The sequence below is a fragment of the Solanum tuberosum genome, unplaced genomic scaffold (assembly GCF_000226075.1).
Source record: "Solanum tuberosum cultivar DM 1-3 516 R44 unplaced genomic scaffold, SolTub_3.0 scf00008, whole genome shotgun sequence".
NCBI lineage: Eukaryota > Viridiplantae > Streptophyta > Magnoliopsida > Solanales > Solanaceae > Solanum > Solanum tuberosum.
This window is the reverse complement of record NW_006238934.1, coordinates 3,803,024-3,827,147: the sequence shown is the minus strand read 5'-3', so window position 1 is coordinate 3,827,147 and position 24,124 is coordinate 3,803,024. Positions and strand designations below refer to the sequence as shown.

At 33.8% G+C, this 24,124-nt stretch overlaps 3 protein-coding genes across 3 annotated transcripts; 1 reads left to right on the top strand and 2 right to left on the bottom strand.

Annotated features, from left to right (window-relative positions):
* The first annotated feature begins 684 nt into the window (after positions 1–684).
* Positions 685–3,301, top strand: LOC102582336 (50S ribosomal protein 5 alpha, chloroplastic-like). Its single transcript, XM_006339180.2, has 2 exons — positions 685–836; positions 2,792–3,301. The coding sequence occupies exons 1-2, from the start codon at positions 740–742 to the stop codon at positions 3,142–3,144; spliced, it is 450 nt and encodes a 149-aa protein (XP_006339242.1). The 5' UTR covers positions 685–739; the 3' UTR covers positions 3,145–3,301.
* A 1,254-nt stretch (positions 3,302–4,555) lies between these two features.
* LOC102582007 (E3 ubiquitin-protein ligase At4g11680-like) lies at positions 4,556–9,749 on the bottom strand. The gene is made up of 4 exons (XM_006339179.2): positions 9,053–9,749; positions 6,423–6,542; positions 5,696–5,993; positions 4,556–4,873 (listed from the first exon to the last, which is right to left on the bottom strand). The coding sequence occupies exons 1-4, from the start codon at positions 9,472–9,474 to the stop codon at positions 4,712–4,714; spliced, it is 1,002 nt and encodes a 333-aa protein (XP_006339241.2). The 5' UTR covers positions 9,475–9,749; the 3' UTR covers positions 4,556–4,711.
* A 2,433-nt stretch (positions 9,750–12,182) lies between these two features.
* On the bottom strand, positions 12,183–22,919 carry LOC102581676 (alpha-L-arabinofuranosidase 1-like). Its single transcript, XM_006339178.2, has 18 exons — positions 22,635–22,919; positions 19,946–20,174; positions 19,367–19,421; positions 18,677–18,888; positions 18,323–18,444; positions 18,090–18,237; positions 17,402–17,471; positions 16,279–16,424; positions 16,067–16,112; positions 15,912–15,964; positions 15,344–15,488; positions 14,621–14,739; positions 14,433–14,504; positions 14,253–14,356; positions 13,713–13,769; positions 13,432–13,630; positions 13,008–13,157; positions 12,183–12,400 (listed from the first exon to the last, which is right to left on the bottom strand). Exons 2-18 carry the CDS (start codon positions 20,120–20,122, stop codon positions 12,263–12,265), a joined length of 2,013 nt encoding a protein of 670 aa, XP_006339240.1. The 5' UTR covers positions 20,123–20,174; positions 22,635–22,919; the 3' UTR covers positions 12,183–12,262.
* Between the last annotated feature and the right edge of the window lie 1,205 nt (positions 22,920–24,124).

Below are 24,124 nucleotides of genomic sequence, written 5' to 3'. Positions count from 1 at the left end.
GTACTGTTTTTTACTCTTTCTTTTTTTTAAAGGAATCATACATATTAATCGAGTCAATAGATTTCAAACATCAAGGATTACGAAAAAAGGAATTATTTTTATATAATCTACCTAAAACAAAGTGGTAAAATACCATACCATTGCGATTTTTATTTCAATGGTGTTTCGCTTTGGAGACTAAACAATGTAAATAATACGTAACAGTAACCCAAGTAACGATAATAAGAAAGACTAGGGTATAGCTGTTTAAATCCCCGGATAAAAAATCTATGCACAATATAAGTATGAGTAGATTGTTTTTATATATAATCATGATATTTGTGTTAATTTACACACACATTAACTAAATTCACGAAATACTTTTATCTTCCACTAACAAAAATATTCAATTAACTTCATTCAAAAAACATATTTCTCCTATCTCCATTTTAAGTACTAAAATTTAAAAGAAGTGGTAAAATTATCAACTAAAGATCAACCCCTTACCCCATTTCAAATTATTTGTCATATTCTTTTTATATACATCTTTTTAAAAGATATTAATTAGGAATTGTTTTAACGAATTATAATTTGTAAGATCGACTTAAAAAATCACGATAAATAATTTGAGATGAGTGACTTAATTGGGTCATGGTGTAATAGATGGGTATTATAAATTTGTTTATCTTCTAGTTTTCACTCATATATATTGCTGTAAAATAGTCTTCTTATCCAGAAAAACAAACTCAAAACTGGAGAGATGGCTCTCCTTATCTTCACTACCACAACTCCCTCTGTTCTTCTCTCGTCTCACCCTTCCTCTACTTCACAAGCTTCTGCATTCCCTGCTTCGCTATGTAAGTATCATTGCTTAACATTCTTTGAATGATTACTCTCTGACTGTAATAATCTATGTGTTGTTTGAGATTTTGATTTGGGGGTAGTTCTTGAAAAGACTTTTTATAGGGATTTTGAGTTTTGGGTCACTTTGGTTAATCGGTATATGTTATTGAAATTCGGTTCTTTTTCAAGGGGTTTTTAATTTAAGGTGTTTGAGCTGGGTTTTGGGTTTTTTCAATTCTGAAAGTTTAGGTGTTTCCGGTTTGTGGTTTGGGATGGCTATCTTTTTTGCTGATTTGGGTGTCAAAAAGGGAAATGTGAGGCTTTTGTTAATATTTTTTTGTTGCTCGTCATATGTAAGCGTTGTTGCTTAATATTCTCGAATGGATGCTCTGTATGAGTGATTTCTGTGTTATTTGAGATATTGAGTTCGGGGTAATTCTTGAGACATTGTTAAGGGATTTGGAGTTCTGAGTTTTGCTTTGAATTAGTTTAATTCCGTTGTAGTAGACTGTGTGTTGTCCTTTGGTTACTTGGTATATGTTGTAGAAATTTCTGTTCTTTTTCAAGAGGGTTTGAATTTAGGTGTTCAAGCTGGAATTTTTTTGTTTCCCATTTGGGTGCTGGTAAGGAATATGTGAGACTTTTGTTATCATGTTTGCATTGCTCGCCCATGTAAGCATCATTGCTTAGTATTCTGAAGTGAATACTCTGCAAGTGTGATCTCTGTGTTATTTGAGATTTTGATTTCAGGGTAATTCTTGAGACCTTGTTAAGGGATTACGAGTTCTGGATTTTGCTTTGAATTAGTTTAATTCCATTGTAGTAGACTGTGTGTTGTCCTTTGGTTACTTGGTATGTGTCTTTTTCAGAGGGTTTGATTTTAGTTGTTCAATCTGGATTTTTTCCTTATCTTGGTTGCCGAAAGGAGCATGTTAGGCTTTTGTTATCATGTTTGCATTGCTCGCCCATGTAAGCATCATTGCTTAGTATTCTGAAGTGAATACTCTGCAAGTGTGATCTCTGTGTTATTTGAGATTTTGATTTCAGGGTAATTCTTGAGACCTTGTTAAGGGATTACGAGTTCTGGATTTTGCTTTGAATTAGTTTAATTCCATTGTAGTAGACTGTGTGTTGTCCTTTGGTTACTTGGTATGTGTCTTTTTTCAGAGGGTTTGAGTTTAGGTGTTCAAGCTGGATTTTTTCCTTATCTTGGTGCCGAAAGGAGCATGTTAGGCTTTTGTTATCATGTTTTCCTTATTGTTTAGAGAACTCTTGTTATGACTTAATTGAAATGAACCTGAATAGAGCAAATGGGTACAGAGGGTTCGTGCAGCTTAACTCAACTAAATTTGGGGTTGAGAGCAATTGATTGGGGAGGCGGCAAGGGAAGGGGGGGGAATCAGGACCTTCATTTTGCATTATGTTCGATTTAACTTGTCCTACACGATTTGAGGTTAATGTGTGCCTTGTATGTGATTCCGATTGAATAGGTCTCCCTTTTCTAGTGATGCACTGTTCTTTTAGGTATTCCATCAAAATAGAATATTCATTTCTGCACACATACTGCACTTGACTATTCCAAACTTAGGATATTCATTGATCTCTTGATTCGAGAAATCAAAATAAGAGGCTTGAACAATTTCTCCTGACTTCTTGTCAAATTTGATGAACATTGGTTAATTGTACATTTCATTATAGTTCTATGAAAGTTGACAAATAAGTCACCCTTACTGCCACTCAATAGAACCGTACATGCCTACATGAGATTTTCACATCATATGGCTCCCTGTTGAATGCTTTTTTTCTCCTCTTTTTGTTTGTTCTTCTGTAGACTTTAGAATTTTGAATTCTCCCTCTTTTTCTGCCAATTTCGAATAAATGATACGAATTGTATGCTTAATTGTCTTCTTGGTTGTTCATGTGACCACACTCTAAAAGGTTCTGAATGTTGTAATCTATTTTGTATTAGCCTCCAGGTTCTGCAACAATCACATTACCCTGACACCTAAGTCTTATGCCAATGGTAATATTCAAGCACCTTTTATCTTCAAAAGGAGAGGTGCATTGATTGCTACAGCCGCTGCAGACATTGATAGTGTCGGTTCTGATAATCCCGAGCCTTCACCAGAAAAAAATGAGGAAAGTGTGCCTGTTGAGAATCTCCCTCTGGAGTCTAAGCTTCAAGAGAAGCTTGAACAGAAGATGAAGATGAAGTTGGCAAAAAAAATTAGACTACGCAGGAAGAGACTCGTTAGGAAGCGCCACCTAAGGAAGAAAGGGCGATGGCCACCTTCAAAGATGAAGAAGAACAAGAATGTCTAGTAGGCTTAACCTGAAATGCCTTGCAAGTGTATCTGTTTTTTCTCGTAGGCTTTATAATATCAAAATACTGTAATCTTTGAGATCATTTTCTTCAACCTGTACCTGATACCTTAAGAGATAAATTAAATTTTCCCCCGATTTGTTTCTTGTTTTTTGATGGAATATGTTAGTTGTTGAACTACCTTTTATGTTGATTCACAAAGTTTCCACTTTACAATCATTCTTCATTTGCTGCCTTTAGCCTTCTGCTTTGTTTTGGAGGCTTTGTATGAACAACCGGAGGTTCTAGCGGAAAGATGGCTTCAGCCTGATGCTCTCCTCTCCCTTGTGTTCCTAAACTTACGATGTTTTAGCTCGTTGAAAAGTTCCAGGGATAAAATGTGTGCTCTCTCTTTTCTGGGGTTATCCTTCTCATTGTCACCACTAAACTAAAGGGACAAAAGAAGTTGAATTTTCATAGTCTGTGTAATGTGTCATTGAGTCTCCAACAGGCTTGGTGACTACAGATTGGGATATCCTGTTATGCACATCGGTCACTCTGGAGATTGGTACTAACTGTCCCAAGGACATTGGTCTAGTGATAAGAACACAGTGCACGATCGTAGACAAAAGCCTAGTATTTAAGCTGGGAAGGATAGAGGGGAAGATTTTGTCTTCTGGTTCTTGATGCATATTGCAATTTGCAGGATAAATCTCAACTCCAAGTCCAATTATTCAATTATGGGCTGACAGTAACAAATCTGTGGATCCTCAAGCTATATAAGCCAACAACTTTAGTCCAGGCCTATATGATATAATGCCCATATGTGAAAATAATTAAAGAAAAAGAGAGACCAAAGTGGAATCTGTCATAGTAGGAAATTTTGATAAATTGACTGATGAGGAGAATAAAAAGCAAAAAGGAGCAACTCCACTTACTACTTCAGTGCATTTTTGTCAAATCAAAGTCCACCAAATGTCTTTATCCAGTTTGTGGTTGACATTATTTGCTTGCAAGTGCCCACATCAATGGCAAGATTGAGTGTTGCTTATATCCTAACTATCACTATTTCACGTTTCATAACTATATTATCAAGTGTTCCTTTTATACCTGAACTATAACTTTCTTTTGATTAATAACTCGGTATTAAATATATAAAAAATGGTGATAGTTTAGGGGAGATTTTAACTTATCACTCAATTTTTTTCCCCTTTGAAACTTTCTGGGGATTTTTTCAAGCATGATGTTCACATAACTTGTCATAATATTCTTTTCTGTGAACACTCAACGATTTAGGTGTGAAACTCGCAAAACAATGATAGTCTAGAAGCTAACTAATCAGTGTCAAATTTTAACTTGTGTTTGTGCATAGAACTTACACTCTCTTAACAATACTAGGCTGTAAAAAGAAGCTAACTAATCAAATATACAAAGGCAACAAGGAGTAAAGGCAAGAAGACAGTGAGGGTGAGACAATCATTAAATATGGCTAATATTACATACATTTTGCCAAAAGACAAGCAGGCCATGAGAAAAAAATTACATTTCTCAGTATAGTCTCAACTCAACTCTCTGACAGACAAATAGTCAGACTAGAGTGTCACCCCTAAGAATATTGAATTTGCAGAGGGGACAGGTTGCATTGATCCTTAACCATTTGCTAATGCATCCATTGTGAAAATGATGATTGCAGGGAAGAACACACAGCTCTGCCCCATCTACATATTTGTAAAGGCAGATGCAGCATTCCTGTGTAGCCAAAACAATATCCACATGTAAAGTTAGCCTCTATGGTTAAAAGACGATATAAAGGAATATAGTTTTGATTTATGACGACAACTATCCTTGTGCAAGCTCCACTTATATTGCCAGTTAGAAGTTCAAATAAAGCAGGAGATTGTAGGTTAGACAACCATGATACAGAAACGACAGTTGATATCAGTAGCAAAATTTTTGGGGTTTTGTTTCGGAAGCATGATGAGAAATTGGTAAAGGAAGAATAACAGTCTGATGCATGGGATATGCAATCAAATACAGAATTTTTTTAGATGAATTCAGAACATAAAGAAACTCGCATGTTTACGTTTAGAGAAAACTACACACTATAGTGCCTTCGCCAAATATATCTGAGAAAATCCAGATTCCTTCATTCAATGATCTCGAACCAACTCATCGTAAAATTTCCATTTTCAGTTACTTCAAGAGATTCCCTTGATTATGATGGAACTTTTCTCTCCTCTCAATGTTTATGTTTCCAGTTTCCAAATTTTGACTCTTTCTCTGTTTCTAATAATAGTTTACACTGTACTTATAGCATACCCAATGTGATTCCACAAGTGGGGTGTATGCAGACCTTACCTCTACCTTGTGTGAGGTAGAGAGGTGGTTTCCGATAGACCCTTGACTCAAGAGCAGTGTTTTCAAATAGAAAACAAGAGTAAAAAGCTATAGTTAACATAGTAAAGATGACCCAAATAAAAGAAGACAGACGAGAGTGCACAAGAGATGAAAAATAACAAACTAAGAGGAAAAAAGATTGAAATGGAGGATAAAGTGGGAGTGCATGCTTACAGAATCATCTGGTTGAAGAGCAAGCTCAGGTACAGAGTCACTACTATCGAGCTGTGATATTGAGTGATCTTCTCCTGTCTTCATTTTTACAAGGTTCCCTGAAGTATTTAGTTGACCATATCTATACTTGGGAAGAGTCTTGATATCATTTTCAGATGCTCCATCTCCAAGTCTCATGGCATATGCAACTGTTGCGATAAATGGAAAGAAACAAAAGAATGCGAAGAAGACTACAAATCCCATTGCAATGCAAAAGATCATAAAGAACACGTCAAATGCTAGGAAAACAACTGATAACCTGCAAAATTTAAGAATAGTTTTATTTAAGCTATCAAACATACCACATACACACATTCATATGTTATAAAGAAAAGCAAATCAAACTAGTCTTGCACCATACATTGGATTAACAATCACCACTTAATTTCTTCAGCTACATATATCTACAGAATATATCTACATTTAGTTAAGCTCACACCTCGTATATTTTCCCAACAACAACATACCCAATGTAACCCCGCAGGTAGGGTGTGGGGACTGGGGTGGGTAGAGAGTATGCAGACCTTACCCCTACCTCATGGAGGCAGAGAGGTTGTTTCGTATATTTTCTCAATTATCCTTTTTTCTTTTTCATTTGCTTTGTGGGGATGGGAGAAAGGGGAAATCATGGCTCACAGTAGTTATTACGAAGTACAAAATCTTCAAATTCCAGAAGCATAGCTCATACCAGTAAAGACGAGGTGAATCTTGCAGAAGTTCCTGGCCACCCATAACAATCCAGTAAAAGCCAAATACCCACCAGATTGATGAAATCACAGTATTGACTGATTCCAACCTCTTCATGATGCTGCTAGAAAGATGACACAATGTAAAGTTAAATTCATAACCTTCATCATTTAAGAATGATAACATCATCACACTCAAATTAGTAAAATTCGATCAAAATATTATGCGCTTTAGTCTTAGAGTTCCAGGACTAAGACAAAGAATAATATCTGTATAACTGGACTGAAAGGAGCTGGGAAGTGATGTAGCATTGAAATTGAACCATAAGTGATTTTGAGAAGGAAAGAAAATTTCTCATTTCTTTCCCTTCCTTGAGCTTTAAGAACAACAAACTAATTGATTTCTTATTCTTTTTACTTCTATTGTTTCATTTTTGAGGTGACAGATGGAATGGTTGTTGGTGCAAACAACACAAGCTTGGGCATATTGATATGTCATGTGAACAACCGAGACCTGAATGTCAGTTCAGTATTAATCCTTGAAAGGTTGGTGCCAAAATGTTCATATTATGCGTAACACTCCACTAATTCGGTCCAGTACGACATATCAACTTTATGGAAACAATCAATTCCTAAGATGTTCAAGACCTGGCCAATTTAAACAAGTCTATCAAGGAGGTCGGTGTCTGCTACAACTCAAGCACAAGAAGATACAAAGACTAAATTTAATCAAGTTGCTAATATAAGGGCAATAGTGCAGTCACATGATTAGATCAACTTACTCAGAAGAAATATCAAAAGATCAGGGGAGTGCGGAGAGGGGAGGTGAGGCCTCCAATTTCACCATGCTATTTGACTAGTTGAGTGCTTGAGGTTTGTTTACATAACTGTATGTGAACACTATTTTAAGTAAGAACAATGATATCTTCTTAGCGAAGTTAAAGATAGAAGCCCCTTCCTGGTAACTGCATTTGTGTTGAGAGTTACTTATCGTTGATGAGATATATCAACAAATCAACTATGCCTCAATCCCAAACAAGTCTAAGTCGGCTATATGAATCCACTATATTAAATTGTGCTCTATTGAGATCCAACTCACTCCTACAAATAATTTGTTTTCAAAGGCAAATTAGGGATTCTAAAACTAGAGGATCTAAGTCCCACTTATCCACAAATGGACAAACAAGGCTATTAACTCTGGGAAATCTCCATCAAACTTGATCATTTGAGAAAAGGTCCCTAGATTTCCTTACGATTGAAAGTCAGCACCTCTTCTAAAGTTACTTTTGTGCATGTGTGTGATGAATCCTGACCTCTCCTAAATTAGCTAAAACTTATCGGAGCAGATGGGCATTGCTTTACTACAGAGATGAATCAGCAAGATGCCAAAATACTAAATGTAGTCACTCTCATTTGAAAGACTCTTAAGAAATAAGTATGAATTCTTAGGAAAACCAACTAAAGCCCAGAAAACCTCTCAATTCATGCTTATATAATCTACAGGCTTGTCTTCACCTCAAATATCCGGGCATTGCTCAGAAGAGATCCAACAAAGCCAGTACATAGGCTGCTATAGGAGCTTTACACTCCCAGTGACATGAACAGAATGGCTCAACCCCACGGCCCTCACTCTGTGAGTTGTCTCATGGCACCACAATACCTAGAAGCTAGACATGGTTTATCAAACAAATTAATTAATTTTAAAGAATTAACATACAGTACTAGAGGCTACACTTATTTCAAGAGGACATTCATATGAAGGGAAGCACAGTGGAATTTCTGGCTTTGATACAATTACTCCTAGATTAGACGTCACCCGAGATATATATGTAATATGTACCACCAAAAAGATGGAATCTTTTTTTTTGATTGTTCACAAAAAAAATGGGATCTTGCGATAAAGTTTTACACTTCTTGAGTAACAAAATTCTATGTTTTTCTCATCTTTGTTAAACACATATTATGCTGCTGTCCCTATTATTATTCTTTGGTAAGTCAGTAAATTAAAAATACTGTTGAGTCTATGACAACCAAGTTATAGGACAAAGATTGAATGAAATCAGAAACCCAAAGAGGAAAAAGACAAATACAATAATATAGTACTAGTCAAACTAGGCAGATAAAGTTCTAAGGATTCCATCAACTATGCACTATCCACCCTACTCCCACCCATCCCAGTTCCAACCCCATAGAGAAATCAAAAACTCACACAAACCAAAGAATGCTACAAGAGGAAAAGGAAAAGAGAACGAACATATTCCTTGATAAAGAGTAACATGCAACAAGCCAACTACAAGCAAAGTTTTTCTTTACAATAAAGGAGTTCATGACCAAAAACACACATAAAGTATCCCGATTTTTCGAGTTTCATACCCCAACTATGAGTTTTCCACCCGAACTATTACCAACTTTTTATCAAAACACACCTAAAGTGAACAATTGATAGATGAGTTGTGTTTTGATAAACAGTTGGTGATAGTTCAGATAGAAAACTCGAAAAACCTCCCTAATCAGAAAGCTACATAAACCATCCAGTCAGATTAAAAAAGAACTCCACAAATTAAGCAAAAATTAATAACAATACTAACAACCAAACCCTAAAAATCACAAAAAATGAAGTCCTGCAGTTTACCTGCTGTGAAGCAGTGAAAAAGAAGAAACCCCATCAAAATTCCCATCATCAAAATCATCAAAACTCCTTCTTTGAAACTCAACCCAAATAAAACCAACATGCAAGAGGCACTGAAGTGCATAACCACCAATCCAAAGCCTCAATGGAGTAGAAGGCTTTTCTCCAAGAGTAGTCAATAACACAAAACAAGAAACCAAAACAAATGCCAAATTCCATATCACATCAAGAAACACAATAGGTCTTGAATACCCATAATCACAATAAGAAACCCCATCATCATCATCATCATCAAAACTTTGATTTTGAAGATTGAAACAAGAGGCCAATCTTGTTAAAGAAAAAGGGGTACTTAAAACTCTAAAGTATCTAGGTTCAAACCCACCATTTCCACTAACTAAATTTCTATGCAATTCTTGGTCCATTTTGCATAAAGTTTCAATCTTTTTGCTTGTTCAAGTATTTTTATCAAGTTTTTTTTTTGGTGGGGGTGGGTATTTAGGGGTGGGGGTGGGGGTGGGGTGTGTGAAAGTGATGACTAGTAATTTTGGCTTTTTGGGTGAGAACTGGTGGAATGCAATATATATTGGACTTTGGAGAAAAAGGCAAAATCAGCAGAAATTCTGGTCATTCTTGTGCAAGTGCCATTGCCACTCTTGTGAGTGAGGGGTCCAATTTTGTCATATACATAAATTATATGAAGGGAAGGAAAAATAAAAGGATAATTAACCTACAACTGCTTAAATTTGAAAACAATCCCCTAATATATTTGATATAGAGTTTTAAAAAAATAAATATGACTTTTGAATTTTGTAAGTTCGAATTTAAGATGGTTAGAATATACAAAAATATCCTTTAAACTTGTGTTGTTAAATATATCAAGTGGAAAGTTAAAATTGAAATATTGTAAAAAAATAAAGAAAAAAAAGAATCTTTTTTGAACAAACTAAAAAGAAGAGTAAGACAAATAAATTAAATTAATTTTTTTTAATAATATGTATATAATTAACGTATAATCTATATATGTATATTAATAAGAAAGGTAAATTATAAGTTTGAACAACTATTTACGTAAAAGATCATTAAGGGAAAAAACCAAAAATAGTAATTGAGTTAACATAATTTCCTCCGATAGTTAGAAATATATTATGTTTTGTCAATTTATACTCATAGAATGATGTGAAATTATTTAAACTTTTTCCAAAGAAAATAAGAACCAAAAATAGAAGTTGAGTAGCATAATTTGCTCCAAATTTTTAGAAATATATTAATTTAAGTTATTTTTGACTAGTAAGACTCAATTGAGTGTGAAATCATTAAACTTTTCCATTCAAAATATTGTTTTTTCTTGTACCAAAACAATAATTTATGAGTACAATTTGACCTTTGTTTTAAAGAATGGTGTGACCACTCTAATAGTACATGTTTAATTAGTGAAGGTTATAATAATATTTGCTTAATTATCTCCACACAAATTCTAAATAAGAAGAAAAAAACAAGAAATTGTCTTTATAGGTAGGTGGAGATATGGAGTGCACAATATTAGGAAGAGTGGTGTTTGAAATTTGGTATACTATCTTCGTTTCATTTTATATAACACAATATCGAATATGATAATCAACGGATCATTTTCGATATAAATTTAAACATAAAAATATTTTTAAAGATATTTTTAAGAATATCACTAAAAAATTCATTTGACTCTTTAAGTATAATAATAATATTACCATCACATAAAGCGGAACAGAAAAAATAGTAATTTTGTTATGTTAGTTTTAGGTGAATAATTGGACTAACAAATGCATGATATAAGTTCTATCACTTAATCATGATAAGTGATGAATAACTATATTTAAAATTTATTTAGCATTAGACCATGATAAATTACAAGTTGATACAAGTCTTTTATCTCTAAATTTTTTTTTTACAAATGACATTAGAAAATATGTTAGCCTTAATTATTTAATAGTTGAATTTAGTTAATGTTTTATCATGTGAAGAAAATCACACTCATATTGTTATTAATGGTCTCCTAGTAATTACATCAGATAATTAAGGTAAATTATTGTAACTTTCTGTCCTGGCTGTCATAATTAATGCATTTATCTAATTTCAATTATACACTTAATTATCTGTCCTCTCAATGTTTCAATACTTTTTTGATAGACAATTATTATTAATCAATAATTACACTATATGGTTGTTGTGCTTAACATTTAAATGGAAATTCAATCAATTACCACATTATGTTAATCTGTATTGTTAATCCTACCAATCCCTTTATGGACTTGCTTTTTGTATGTCATAGTTTGTTAAAAGTGCACTATAAAAGAATTTTGTTGTTAGTGAGTTCTTAACAAATTGAGCATAAAACTAAAAGTTAAAAAAAAGGAATTTTTTTGTCAATTTGATTAGTTTTGGTGAAGTAGATTATTTTTTACAAAATTACTTTGTAGAAGGTGAAAAAAGAAATTTGATGGTACAAAGTTTGTTATTTAAAAGGAAAAAAGGTCTGAAATATATCCGAATTTTGACCGAAATTACTGTAACAATACCGAACTTTGGAAAGAACATTTTACCCCTGCACTATTTAATAGTGTATTTTAAAAGTATATATGTGCCCACGTTGACATCATAAATATTGCATCATTATTAATAGTAATGTGTCCACATGGGCACATATATACATTTAAAATACATTATTAAATAGTACAAGGGGTAAAAGGTCCTCCATAAAGTTTGGTATCGTAACATCAATTTTGACCAAAGTTAAAGTATTTTTTAGACCTTTTTCCCTATTTAAAACATGTCAAGCTCTTTAATTATATGAATTAGAATCAATAAGTCGTAGAACCTTAGGCATGTTCCAATTGAGGATGTTGTGTATAATTAAGGAAATGACATATTTTAAGTGATCAACTTATTTACATAATGGCCATTTGAGATCAAAAGCAAAAAATTATTCAAAAATTGAATCGAAAGTGTCTAATAAGAACACTTTATCACATGTTCAGATGCTCAATTAAAATAAGTCGTGTCTAAATGAATTTTGCTAGTAAATTTGAGATGGTTACCAATGTATTATGCCTAAATATAAAAAGAAGAAAGAAAAGCTTGCTAACAAACATGATATATATAATTACCATGAAAATGATATTATTGATAAATTAATACCACATTATATTCTTAAATTAAATTGATACATAGTACTACTTAGCATGAAGATTTAAGGACAGAAGCACTGCTTGTTGATTTTCTTAATAAAAAGTCAATTGAATTGAGAGATCTTGGGGCCAGTACAACTTCCATGTTGTCACTAACTTTCTCAATTAGTGCTTTAACAGGTATTACCTACATAAATAGGGAAAAAAAATATATTAAATAAAAGCAACCACAAAAATATATGCAAAATTTTAAATTCTAGTTTGAGCAAGCTTTCTAGACACTGAAAAGGAGGTATTGTAAGTTGAAAATCAGATATCGCGCTAAACTATGTAGATAACTGAAAGAAAAAACTTAGGTGTTTATACATAACCAATAAGTACATGACATGTAACTTCAATTTGCAACTTAACAATGGTAAATTCATGTGGTTTGGTGTAAAAACTAGTGTGCGTAAGTTCTTTATAGATTCTTGACTTGTTCTAATGTATTGATGAGGCAAAGTAAAAATAAAGTTCTTTTGAAAAAGATGAAGGAAAAGGAGCAATTAAGTTTCTTCTGATAGTTATTGAGTATGAAACTTATTTTTAGCCTATGTTGTTTGGGCTCTCCAAAATTGTTGTTGAGCCTGTGTTATATCCTCAAAAAATGCACTATTTTTGGAGAATCTAACATGCTCCCGTAGTATTTTGAAGAGTCCGAGCAACATAGCTTTTAGCTGCTAAATGTGAAACAGCTTATGCCAAACCAACAAAACATGGTAGTAGATCCAGTAAATGGAATGATGATTGTGTACCTTATTAGGCTCTTTGAAGGAATTTTCATCCATCACATTGTTGGATGTTAACTCGGTCATTACAGCCCCAAATAACGTCTCTAACGAGTTCTGCCCCAATCCAGTGAGAGAGATTTTAATAATAACCGCAGTGGTTCCAAAGTTCACGACCTGGGGAAAGTATCTCAACATATGAGTAATGAACCAATTAAAGACGGAGAATCGTGTGTGTGTATGCAAAATGGTAAGGAAGATCATGCATCTTAGGAATTCGGAGATGAAATTATGCTGTCACAAAGTTCTACTTGTTAAGAGTGAACCTCGACCAGTCAAAAGTCTTGAAGTGCTAATGATAACTATCTATGATGAAGCTGACATAAGAATCTAGCAAAACTTAACCCCCTCACAGAATGATGAACGAAAACAAGAAAATATATATCCGCACCTTTATTCTCAAATAATCGTTGTTATCAAGTGAATTTTGCCAAGTGATGGCAGATGCTATAAGTGAATTTGCAGGATTAGCTTGTAATGACGAACTCAGAAGAGTAGCGCCATTTGACTCTTTGAAGAAGTGCTGCATCCAATAACTAGGCGTTCCATACATTTGTGAAGAGGTGAAGACAATTGCATCTGGGTTCCACCTACATGAATGAGCATTTTTGGTCAATAGAATACAACAAGAAAATTTCTGAAAAAGAAAAGAGCAGAAGCAATGAGATATACCTCCGGTCATTGTCATTAACAAATAGGGGTGCGTAACTTGCCATTTCAATTGCTTCGCTGCACAGAGGATGATTTCAAGTTACATCATGCAAAGGGTACATAGTAAAGGAAAGAAGATGGATAGTCTATTAGTTTAAGGTGATTCGCTTAGTCAATGCCTGATCTCTGAGATCAAAGTTATCCGTCATACAATCAAATAAAGGTATCGTGTGGTATACTGGATGATGGAGTGGCGTAGATTAGAACATTTTCAAGTAAAATCTGAAGTAAAGATCAGATATTTTGCATAGGAAAAAGAGAAGGGTGTTAATCAACAGAGACTTCGGCAAGTGAAATCACATATCACCCTTTCTACACGTCACTAGTCAAGGAAATATCATTTACTCCCTCAGTTTCAATTTGATAGTCTGGTTTTGGCTTGGCACAAAACTAAAGATATGTCGAATGTACCAAAAAGTCCTTTAATCTCGTGGACTTCAACACGCCATGTGGAAAGTTGAAATTAAAGAGTTGACAATTAGACAAATGCTACACAGGTACCTGTTCTTTTCTACCCCAATGAGGAACCCAGCTTCACCCAACGCTGCTAAAAGACTACCTTTTCCAGCATCATTTCCAGTCACAGCATACTCACTCACAAAAGCCTGCAGAGATATATGTTATACATAATAACCACTTTATAATTCAACTCATTAATCATCAAAAGGAAGCTTCACCAACCTTTGGTCCTCTGCGTGGTGCACTATCAAAATGGCGAGCATTAGAAAATACAGAACTTGCGCTGCTATAAATCTATCCATAGAAACATCACAAAGTTAAAGCTCATGCAAAGACAAGGAAACCAAAGCTAAAGCTTTTGATACATATGCTTAGTGTGAGAGATGCTTGGAAAAGCATCAAGATCTTACATGAAAATCATATAAATCAGCTGGGTGATCCAGTGGTCTCGTAGAACCATCACAGTTTGAGATTATTCTAATATCTGGGTATTTATCTTTGATGGCCGTATAGAACTTGAGGTAATTTCCTGAATCACAAGTAATAGAAATCAGTCATTATATCTTTTCACTCAGATCGGTGTGCAGTTTTGGAATCATGTATCTGGACAAATAAAAGAAAATAATGTCATTGGAGTCTCTATGGACTAGCCTCAGCTATCAATAGCACAAACTTTCAAGAGATATTTTGATTTTTTTCCTGACACCTAAAGATATCTGACAAAAGTTTTCGCAAAACCACTGATTACTGAAGTACAAGACAGACAGACAGACAGAACGGGGCATGAAGGGCCAGAGGTACAGTAGAAACAATGAAGATCTTTAATCTGCATCATCAAACTTTAAATTCATATTGGCATAAAGACACCAAATCTACTGCTTCCTTATGCACCCCACACTCATCCAGAGGAACGGGGAAGAGAGACACTTCATGTCATACGTAATGGATGCCAGGTTTAATTCCCGGGTCAAATTATGGTAAAGGTGATGAGATGTGCAACTTTATGAGGACACAATAAATCAAAATGTACACCAGACAGTTATGCAACATATAAATCCTTAGTGCACTATAATAAGTTTCCTGTGAACCAAACAACAATATATCATCTGCCAAATAGAGTAAAGCAAGCATACCACGGTATTTTGTCTTTCCACAATCCTCATTTCCGATAGCCACATATCTCAAATCAAAAGGCTCTGGATGTCCCATTTTGGCTCGAATAGAACCCCATGTTGAAGTAGGATCACCTCTTGCAAACTCAAGACCATCTAATATTTCCTGGATAGAGACAAAATATATTTGTAAGAATGTAATGTAACAAGGAACGAATGAAGACAAATTGTTGCTACAGAGAGGGAATCAATAGAGTGTTGGGAAATATCCACTGCTAATTTTATTTTCTTGACCAATTTACTGCTTTCGAAACGTTGATTACTTTGGTAACTTGAATCGGTAACACAATGAATGTTAACATAATCTACTAATGCACAAGCCGAGAAAAGTTTCAGTTAGGAATAATGGCCATTAAAAATGAAGCTTTTAGTGATGTGAATTTTTATTGCCTAAGATTCTGTGAAGAAAAAGACAACTCGCAGCTGACAAAAAAGAGAAACATTCATGAAACTACATAAAATTTAAAGAACATTTATCACATTAAAGCACTAGATCATATTCAATGAGCCAAAAATTCAATAAACCTACTTGCACAAAAGGTAAAATACTGGTAGTGTCAACTTGATCATGGTGACTGACTCCTGAAAATTAAGAAGCACAAAAGGAAGAAGTTTAAATTAATTAAATGGACTAAATAGAGCAAAAGAAAGAGAATAGTGCAATTGTGGAGGTGCAGGAACTACCATTGTTGAAAACCCACACTGGCAATGAATCTAAGTCCTCGGCAAGCTGCAGAAAATGGAGTGGATTCGTTCAAAATCAGAAGTATACAATTGTTTACATCAAGTGCGTGCAACTGTTGTTGTTTTTTTTGGTGCTTGTATGTGTTAGCATGACTGACTAGCCAGGTGTTTCAAATACATTTGCAACAAAGTTGGGGAACATAGAATATTACCTGCAGGAACTCAAAATGTCCAAGTCCATCATCAGTCCAGTAATTCCAAACATCACCGAAATGTCCGGGCCTCTCTTCCCATTGTCCAATAGTTTCTTTCCACCGAAATGCATTTCTTAACCAGTCACCTTCAACAAAACATCCACCTACAGACAGATAATGTGAAGGTTTATCAACATTGGACAATTGACCATTGAGAAGCTCAAATAGTACATACCGACCGATAGGGGGACACACAGGAAAAAATGAAAGAAACCGGTAAAAGAGGACACACAGCAGAATCTTGGAAGAATAAGTCCTCTAATTGATGAAGACTTTTTACTATATTTCTAATATTTATTCTCTTTGCCTAGCCAACACTGTATAAACTAGTTGTTTGAAATTCTAAAAGTGCTCAAATAGAAAGTAAACAGATAAGAAAGAGGAGATTTGACTTTTTCAAAGAATCAAAGCAAACATGAAAAGAATAGATAAATCAGAAAGTTTGAATTTCAAGTTAAGTTCCTTGATCCTACCCCTGCCCCTGTGTATGAAACATGTTACTATGCTGAGAAATTACAAGTAGAACTCTGATGAAAAGATAACTTTATTACTTTCTCACTGAATTGAAAATTAAAAAATGAAATAAACTTTGAAGTTTGAACAGTTTCTGATATTAATCCTACATCTAGATGTTCATCTCCCATATTATCTCTTTGATAACCTCGTCTCTCGTATTTCCTCAAGGGTGAAGTTCTTAGATCTAAGTGTTTAGATAAAGTATTTCAAGTCTGATCTAAGAACTATCACCACTGAGATAATATGGGAGTTGAACTCCTGCGAGCATAATTTCCAGTAATACATAACACAGTTGTATTTCAGCTTCTTTCTATCTTTAAGTAGTAGCTGGCCACCTGTGGCTTTCTTAAGCTTCTTTGTGCAAACCATTCTTTTTGTTGTACTTTTTGTTTCCAATTTACTCATGAATTTTCGCTCTCTACTGATACTCTTCTTCCTCATCAAGAGGGATCGCATGAAAAGGTTTATAATATAGCAGGTATAAAATACTAAAAGATGTCCCAGTCCATCAGTTGGTAAAGTTACATGATCCTCAAGGAAAAAGTTAAAATATATTGGAGAATACCTGGAAATCTAATGAATGCTGGTTTCAAATCCTTAAGCATTCCAAAGAGATCTTTCCTGAAGCCATGCCCCTGTGCCAAGAATAACATTCATTAAATGAATACATCTAATGCCCCTACAAAAATGAAAAATGAGAAAGAAAATAATTGGAAATAAAATCATGCTCCTTGGCCAAAATAGGATAGCTAGAGTAATACAGAATTGTTGGATATGTACAGACAAGTAATGAGAAGAAAAAAACAGTCGCAATAATTTTTAAACTTTATCTACATTGACAAATTTTACATATTATTAGTTAATCATGCTTATATGGTCAACAAGTACTTATGTTTCCCAAATGTTAAAATTAATAACGTCCTCGAAAAATTGATTTAGAGGATTCATATAGCAGTTTATTTGGGATTATGGTATAGTCTATTGTTTGATACAAAACCTAGCGATATCACAACAGATGCATTTAACCATACTGCACAGATGTAATTATATTTTGGTATCTAATTCTAAAGATGTAGAGCTGAAACTGGCTACACATTTTGTATGTAATAAACAAGAAGAGAATTCATGAGCCCTTTAGAAGCCTTGGCTCAGGAAACATGTCATTAAGTCAGCCAACTGCACTAAAACCACCCTCTCCTTGATTAACTATGAGTCTTTTCTAAATGCCTACAAGAAAGCTCTAAACCACTCACCTTGTATGTGTCAGTAGGCATTAATGAGACTTGATCAAACCAAATAACACCTTTCTTCGATGATCTCAATTCCAGTCTTGAATTGGGATCTGTTCCTGTTGCTTCTAACAAAATTTCCACCTTTGTCCAACTCGAAACATCAGCAGCTCTGCAAAGAGCATCTTGAATGAATTGTGTGAAAGAAGCAAACTTTTTAAAGCATGAAAAATAAAGCCGGCTAGACATCTACTTACACTATGTTGGCAGCAGCCAGCTTTTGCGATCCATTTGAACCAGTTAAAGCTACAGATACATTGATTGATTCTTGGGAACGAACATAAAGCACTAGTTTGTAGCTCTTTCCCTGCTCAATATTCTGCAAGAAAACATAAAATGAGGATGATAAATACAGAACATGCACCGAAATACACAAAGAAGGAAGAGTAGATCAGTATCTAGTTTGATTGAAATCTAAATAAGACTTAAGGATACAAATGAAGAAAATCTAGTGTGCTTTTGGTATTGCGGAATATTGAAAGGTGAATCCTTGAGAGAGGAAGCAAGAAACACATAAAGAATGTTCAGTCGAGCATTAAAGAGCAACATACCATGCCCCAGAATCCCGGGTTGTAGATGCCAACTCCTCCATCTGGACAGATATTGGCACCTGTATGGTCACAGAGCACCTGCACTTGAACTGCAATTTTATTCCGATCAAAGCATGATGAACGGTCTGTTGATACAATCACTTTGGACTCGTCTCCAATTATAGACCAAGGATCAATATTTGAAGGTACGTTTGGGCCTCCAGCTTCAAAACCTGAGGTTTCAAGAAAACTAGCACTTAAAAAAAATAGAATTCAAGAATATATAGGAAGCAAAACTCTTGTTACAAGAATAGAGATAGCAATCTCGCATTATTTGCCTTATCAATTTATTCATCATAGTACTCTTATCAGTCAAAAAACAACCTCTTGGACCATAGTAGCATACAGAATATAAAACGCCCAAGTTAATATTCATCTTTGAAGATAAGTTTGAAAGGGAAAAGTAATAATGACTATCCAAGAGACAAGACGGCACAAAATCATGCTATGGTTGTCTCCATTTTTCTGCTTGGGCAACCCAAATGTAACTAGTTCATCCTTTCCAATATATGAGTCTTGCTCTTCCATTTCTTTTCCTTTCTTTTTTTAGGCCAAAAAACTCAATTAGCAGTCAATCACTAGGAAGCAATGCATGTTTTTATTTCTTTTTAAAGACTTCCTTTTCTAAAGAAACCATAAAATCAAACTGACCTCTATTGTTGACGAGCTCAGCCCACAGTCCACCAGCACCAGCATGATTGATCTCCTGAAATACAATATTTCAGGTCATGAACTAAAATTAATTGCCTGTATCCAATATCATGGAAAATTAAGTCCAATTCATCTGTAAAAGGTCAAGGTATGATCACTCTTTTCCAGCCAGATATTCGGAAAACGTTGATGATTCATAAGATTAGGCATCAGCAGCACTTATCAAATGTCCATTGTCTGGTCTCATATTATTGACAGATGTAAACTATAGAATGTCCTTTATTTTATTATCCTTATTCCTCCTTTAGTTCAAACAGGAAACTTTTATGAGGAATGAGAATGTGAATTTCAGCTTGGTGGAATGAACTAGTAAAAACATATCCTAGAGGTAGTTTCGAAAAGCAGAAGTTTATGCGTATCATATGCTGCAATAGTTATCAGGTATATAAAGAGTTTGAACAAAAAAGACAGGACAAACAAATTAAACACAAAATATATGAGATGAGTTACATACTGTAAACTGGAAGGTAAATGCTTCTCATTTGCACCACAAATTGAGCACCCAAATACTAAACTCACCTCAAAGAATATACCAAAAAGGGTATCAGGTATTTTCCTTGCTGATGCTTCGGATGCATTCACAAGCAGTACTGCTGTCTGGTTTGCTTCAACCCCAATAGCCGAGCATTGGCACAGGGCAGACAGACCACACAAAACTAAAAGCAGTACGTGATGAATGGAATGCCTTGACTCCATCTTCCTTCTTGGTCTATTCGTTGTTGCTGTAGGCCTGTAGCCTATTTAAGCTCTGAAAGAGGAGCAAATTCAGTTAAATTTTGATCATTAATGGAAGTATAAAGCTGTAAAGTTGCTTCCTTTTACAACAACCTAATGTCAGCATGGGACAGAACCGAAAAGATGATTGTCTGAACTAATAACAATAAGATAAGCTTGACAGATTTTTCTGCTTATACTAGCACGATAGTGATAGAATCAAGGAATACAACTTTTTTAACTTGTAGTGCAGATATTATGTCTATTTGACTCATAAATTAGTTCCAAAAGCATCCAATCACTGGACAATCTTTGACAGATTAAATTAATAGAAGATGAAACCTGAAGAATGATAAAATGGCCAAATCCAGGATATAAATTAAATTCGTTAAGCTGAATTCACAAGGAGATGAAAGACACAATGGCTCAAAGTACAGGAAAATTATGATATACCAAATTGTTGAATTTAAAAATGGCAGGCAATCTGGTCAGGTTACTAGTTTAACACTTCTGCTCCTTTTCATATTTTATATTTTTTTTATCTTACCTCCCTTAACTTTAATTATGACCGAATAGCAAAGTGATCATACTACTATATTCTAGTGTCAAGCAAAAATAGTTGAGATTAATAGCCAACGCAAAATTTGAAAAACAGTAGATCCATGATATGAAAATATCAGAGATGTTTTTACCAACTAACTTTTTAACTACTACATGAAGGCCTCTCAAACACATTGTATCGAGAGGAAACAAGCCATATGCATAAAGTGAAAGCATAACATAGCATGACCACTTGATTTGCACTTTTGCAAAAACAAAGCCACTTGCAAACAAACACAGAACCAACAAGTAAAAAATGCAACTTGGGATTGGCCATGAGAATGCAACCACTATCCACTAAGGACAATTACAATTTCCCCTCCCCACAAAGCAGTACAATTAACCGTGTTTGGAAACTAGAGAAAAAAAAAAAAAACATGAAGGTATTTCAAAGTTTAGGCTTTGTTTGGAAAGGCAGAAAGTCAATAGAAAAATGAGGTTTTTCTTCTCGAGGCCACATATAAGTCATTTGATTATAATCTTTCCTTCTTGAGGTCACATATAAGTCATTTGCTTATAATACTGGAAATCAGCCAGTCACTAGCACTTATAAGTTGTTGGGCTGCCACAAGGTTGCCATGAGTTAGTAAGTTTGGGGACCGAAGGCAGTTCTCAGTGCACTGGGTACATAGCCTATTGAATCAATTGCGACACAGATGGAAATGCATGTTACGATAGAAAGGGTCAAGAACTGTGCATTAATAGTCAGGAGCTTGGCAGCATTGTTTCTTTCCATATCAGTAGAATTTGCATTTTTTATGCTGTAATTCCTGTTCTATTTTATACTTTTATTCCTGAGTTCAATATGGATTAACAATATACATAGTGTCTCAGTAATACCTACAAAAGAAAACATTGACAATTGAATAACCTTTATACTAATACTTGTTAATTAACCATCCATTACTTGTTATCTCTCCTTTGTTTCTAGTAAAATTTGTAATATTAGGCATTTAAAACAAAAAAAAAATCATGTTTAGAAGAGGAACGTAAAATTTGATCTATTCATTCACCTCATTTAATATAACTTAGCTTAAACTATCTTCTAAATTGTTCTTTGTTTTAAATTATTAAACTTGATTATAATCCTATTTCTAATTTTTAAAACACTAGTGTATAATTAGTTTTAATCTCATAATATTAAATAAATAAAATAGGATTAAGTAATGTATATATTATACAGCATGGACAAGAGCAGAGCCAAGTGGGAGCAAGGGGTTCATCCAAAACCCCTTCGTTTGAAAATTACACAGTATATTCAAGGTTGAAATTAGTTTTATGTATATATGGACTATGGTAAATATTAAATTCTTTGACTTCTTTATGTGTTTACTTCTCCATATTTTGAACCTGAACATAGACATTATTGGAATCAAGGGTCTATCGAAACTGTCTCTCTACCAGTAAAGGTGGGGGTAAGGTCAATGGCGGAGCCCAGATTTTCACAATAAGGGGTTCAAAATATTAAGAACTAAACACACGAATAAGATGAATGAGGGTCAACATCCACTATTTACACATAACAAATACTATTAACCATGTATAAACACTGTAATTTTCCGCTAAAGGGCTGCCATACGCAGCTCCACCCCTAGGTAAGGTCTCCATACATGTCACCCTCTTGAGACTACACTCAATATGTTGTTGTTCATTTACCATTCAACCCAAACAAGGGAAAACAATTTATTTCATTTATCTTATTTAATCTGAATTACAAGGACAACCCCAGCTATAAAGTTCAAAAGTATTCATCTTTCGACTGATAAACAAGATTTCTGCCCCAATCACAAAATACCCACAATCAAAAACTCATAAAACTGAACAAAAATCAACACTCTACAATAATCAAAACTAAAATTTCTGAAAACTTCAATCAAGATCACTTTTTTATTACCTGAAAATGATCCACCGCACAAAATATCCTTCTGGGTATCCGTGATTCTGACGTATTAAAAGATTGCAGAGAAGAACAAACTCACAAATTGAGTTTGTTACACAGTGAGCTCACTCTTTTCACTGCTGCACGTCTTGTTATGGGTAATGACTTAGATATTTTTGTATATTTGTGTGTATATAACTGTATATATATATAGACCAAGATGGTGGGGATTGTTGAAGAGGAAGAAAAAGAGTTGCTTGAAGAAGAGAAGGTGAAAAAGTAAAGCAAAAGATTTGTCACGTATACATTTTGTTTTCTTGGAGTGGCAGAGTAAGGGGGCCAATCCTCTTATCCCTAATTACTACAATATTTACGCTGATCTGACTAATTCAAATTCGTATTTATTGAAATTGTCAAAAATTCAAAAAGGGAAAAAAGTTTGTTATAACCTCTTACCTTTAGTATTTAACGTTGATATCACGTATCTCCTGATATTATAAAAATGGTTCACATGTTATTCCTTACGTTACAAAAGTGACTCACATGTACTTTTATTGTTAGATGAATAGTTTATGAGTTTTTTTTTGTTGTCAAATTTTCTAAAACTTAATTTTTTTGAAATTTGAAGTTGAAATAATAGATTATTTAATAAGCAAATATTTTTATAAAATAAATTTTGAATATTATTTTAAGTTTTTAAAACAAAATCTATGGATAAATCAGTCTTAGAATGTTGCTCATAGAAGTTGAAATATAACTTCGACTTGATTTTTGTGTATCCCTTCGTGTTTAGACGTACTTAACAGAAAGTTAACTCTCTTCTTCTGTTTTTAATTTGAACTCATTCAGACATAATATAGCATGATACCAGTCATTATATATAAAAAATAATATGTATTAAATACTATTTTTCTCAAAGTTATTGCTGAATATAATCTTATATTTAGAACGATGATCCACTAAATAAACCAATAAAGCATTGTCATGTCGATAGCCCTGATCCAAGATTATTATTTTTATAGAAAAGATTTCTTTGTTAGAAATTTCCTTTCAATTTATCTATGAAAACAAATAAGCATTTTTTCTCAAGAAGATTTCAAATCGATCCGTAAACACTCCAATTTGCATAAAAAACAAGCACTTTTTATCAAACAAATAATAATTTATAAGACTGAACTCAATACTTATTGTAAATAATAAATAGATTTTATCCTACCAAATTATCTATTTGCTAATTTTACACCAAGTGAACTTATAATTTTTTTTGAAAGTTATTAGAAACTTTAAACCACTCATATATTATCTAAATTACAAAGGTGATAACATCAATATGACTTCTCTTGCCATTTTCCTTTTATTATAGAATATAAATAATTTCTTTTATATAAATGAATTAGAATATAAAGAGTTTATGACAGCATTATAAACATAAAACGTACACTTTAATTGCTAAGTCCACTTCATTCATAAATCATGTCCACCAAATACCTAACATAGAAATTTTA

Bases quoted from the DNA above. Each gene is read 5' to 3' on its own strand.
- LOC102581676 (XM_006339178.2), bottom strand. From the start codon at position 20,122: ATGGAGTCAAGGCATTCCATTCATCACGTACTGCTTTTAGTTTTGTGT. The intron at 19,422-19,945 runs GTGAGTTTAGTA...ATTGTATTTCAG, and splicing joins TTTTTGGTATATTCTTTGAG to GAGATCAATCATGCTGGTGC. The intron at 14,740-15,343 runs GTATGCTTGCTT...CTTGTGATTCAG, and splicing joins TGGAAAGACAAAATACCGTG to GAAATTACCTCAAGTTCTAT.
- LOC102582336 (XM_006339180.2), top strand. From the start codon at position 740: ATGGCTCTCCTTATCTTCACTACCACAACTCCCTCTGTTCTTCTCTCG. The intron at 837-2,791 runs GTAAGTATCATT...ATTTTGTATTAG, and splicing joins TGCATTCCCTGCTTCGCTAT to CCTCCAGGTTCTGCAACAAT.
- LOC102582007 (XM_006339179.2), bottom strand. From the start codon at position 9,474: ATGGACCAAGAATTGCATAGAAATTTAGTTAGTGGAAATGGTGGGTTT. The intron at 6,543-9,052 runs GTAAACTGCAGG...TCTTTCTAGCAG, and splicing joins TTTTCACTGCTTCACAGCAG to CATCATGAAGAGGTTGGAAT. The intron at 5,994-6,422 runs GTATGAGCTATG...TAAATTTTGCAG, and splicing joins GATTCACCTCGTCTTTACTG to GTTATCAGTTGTTTTCCTAG.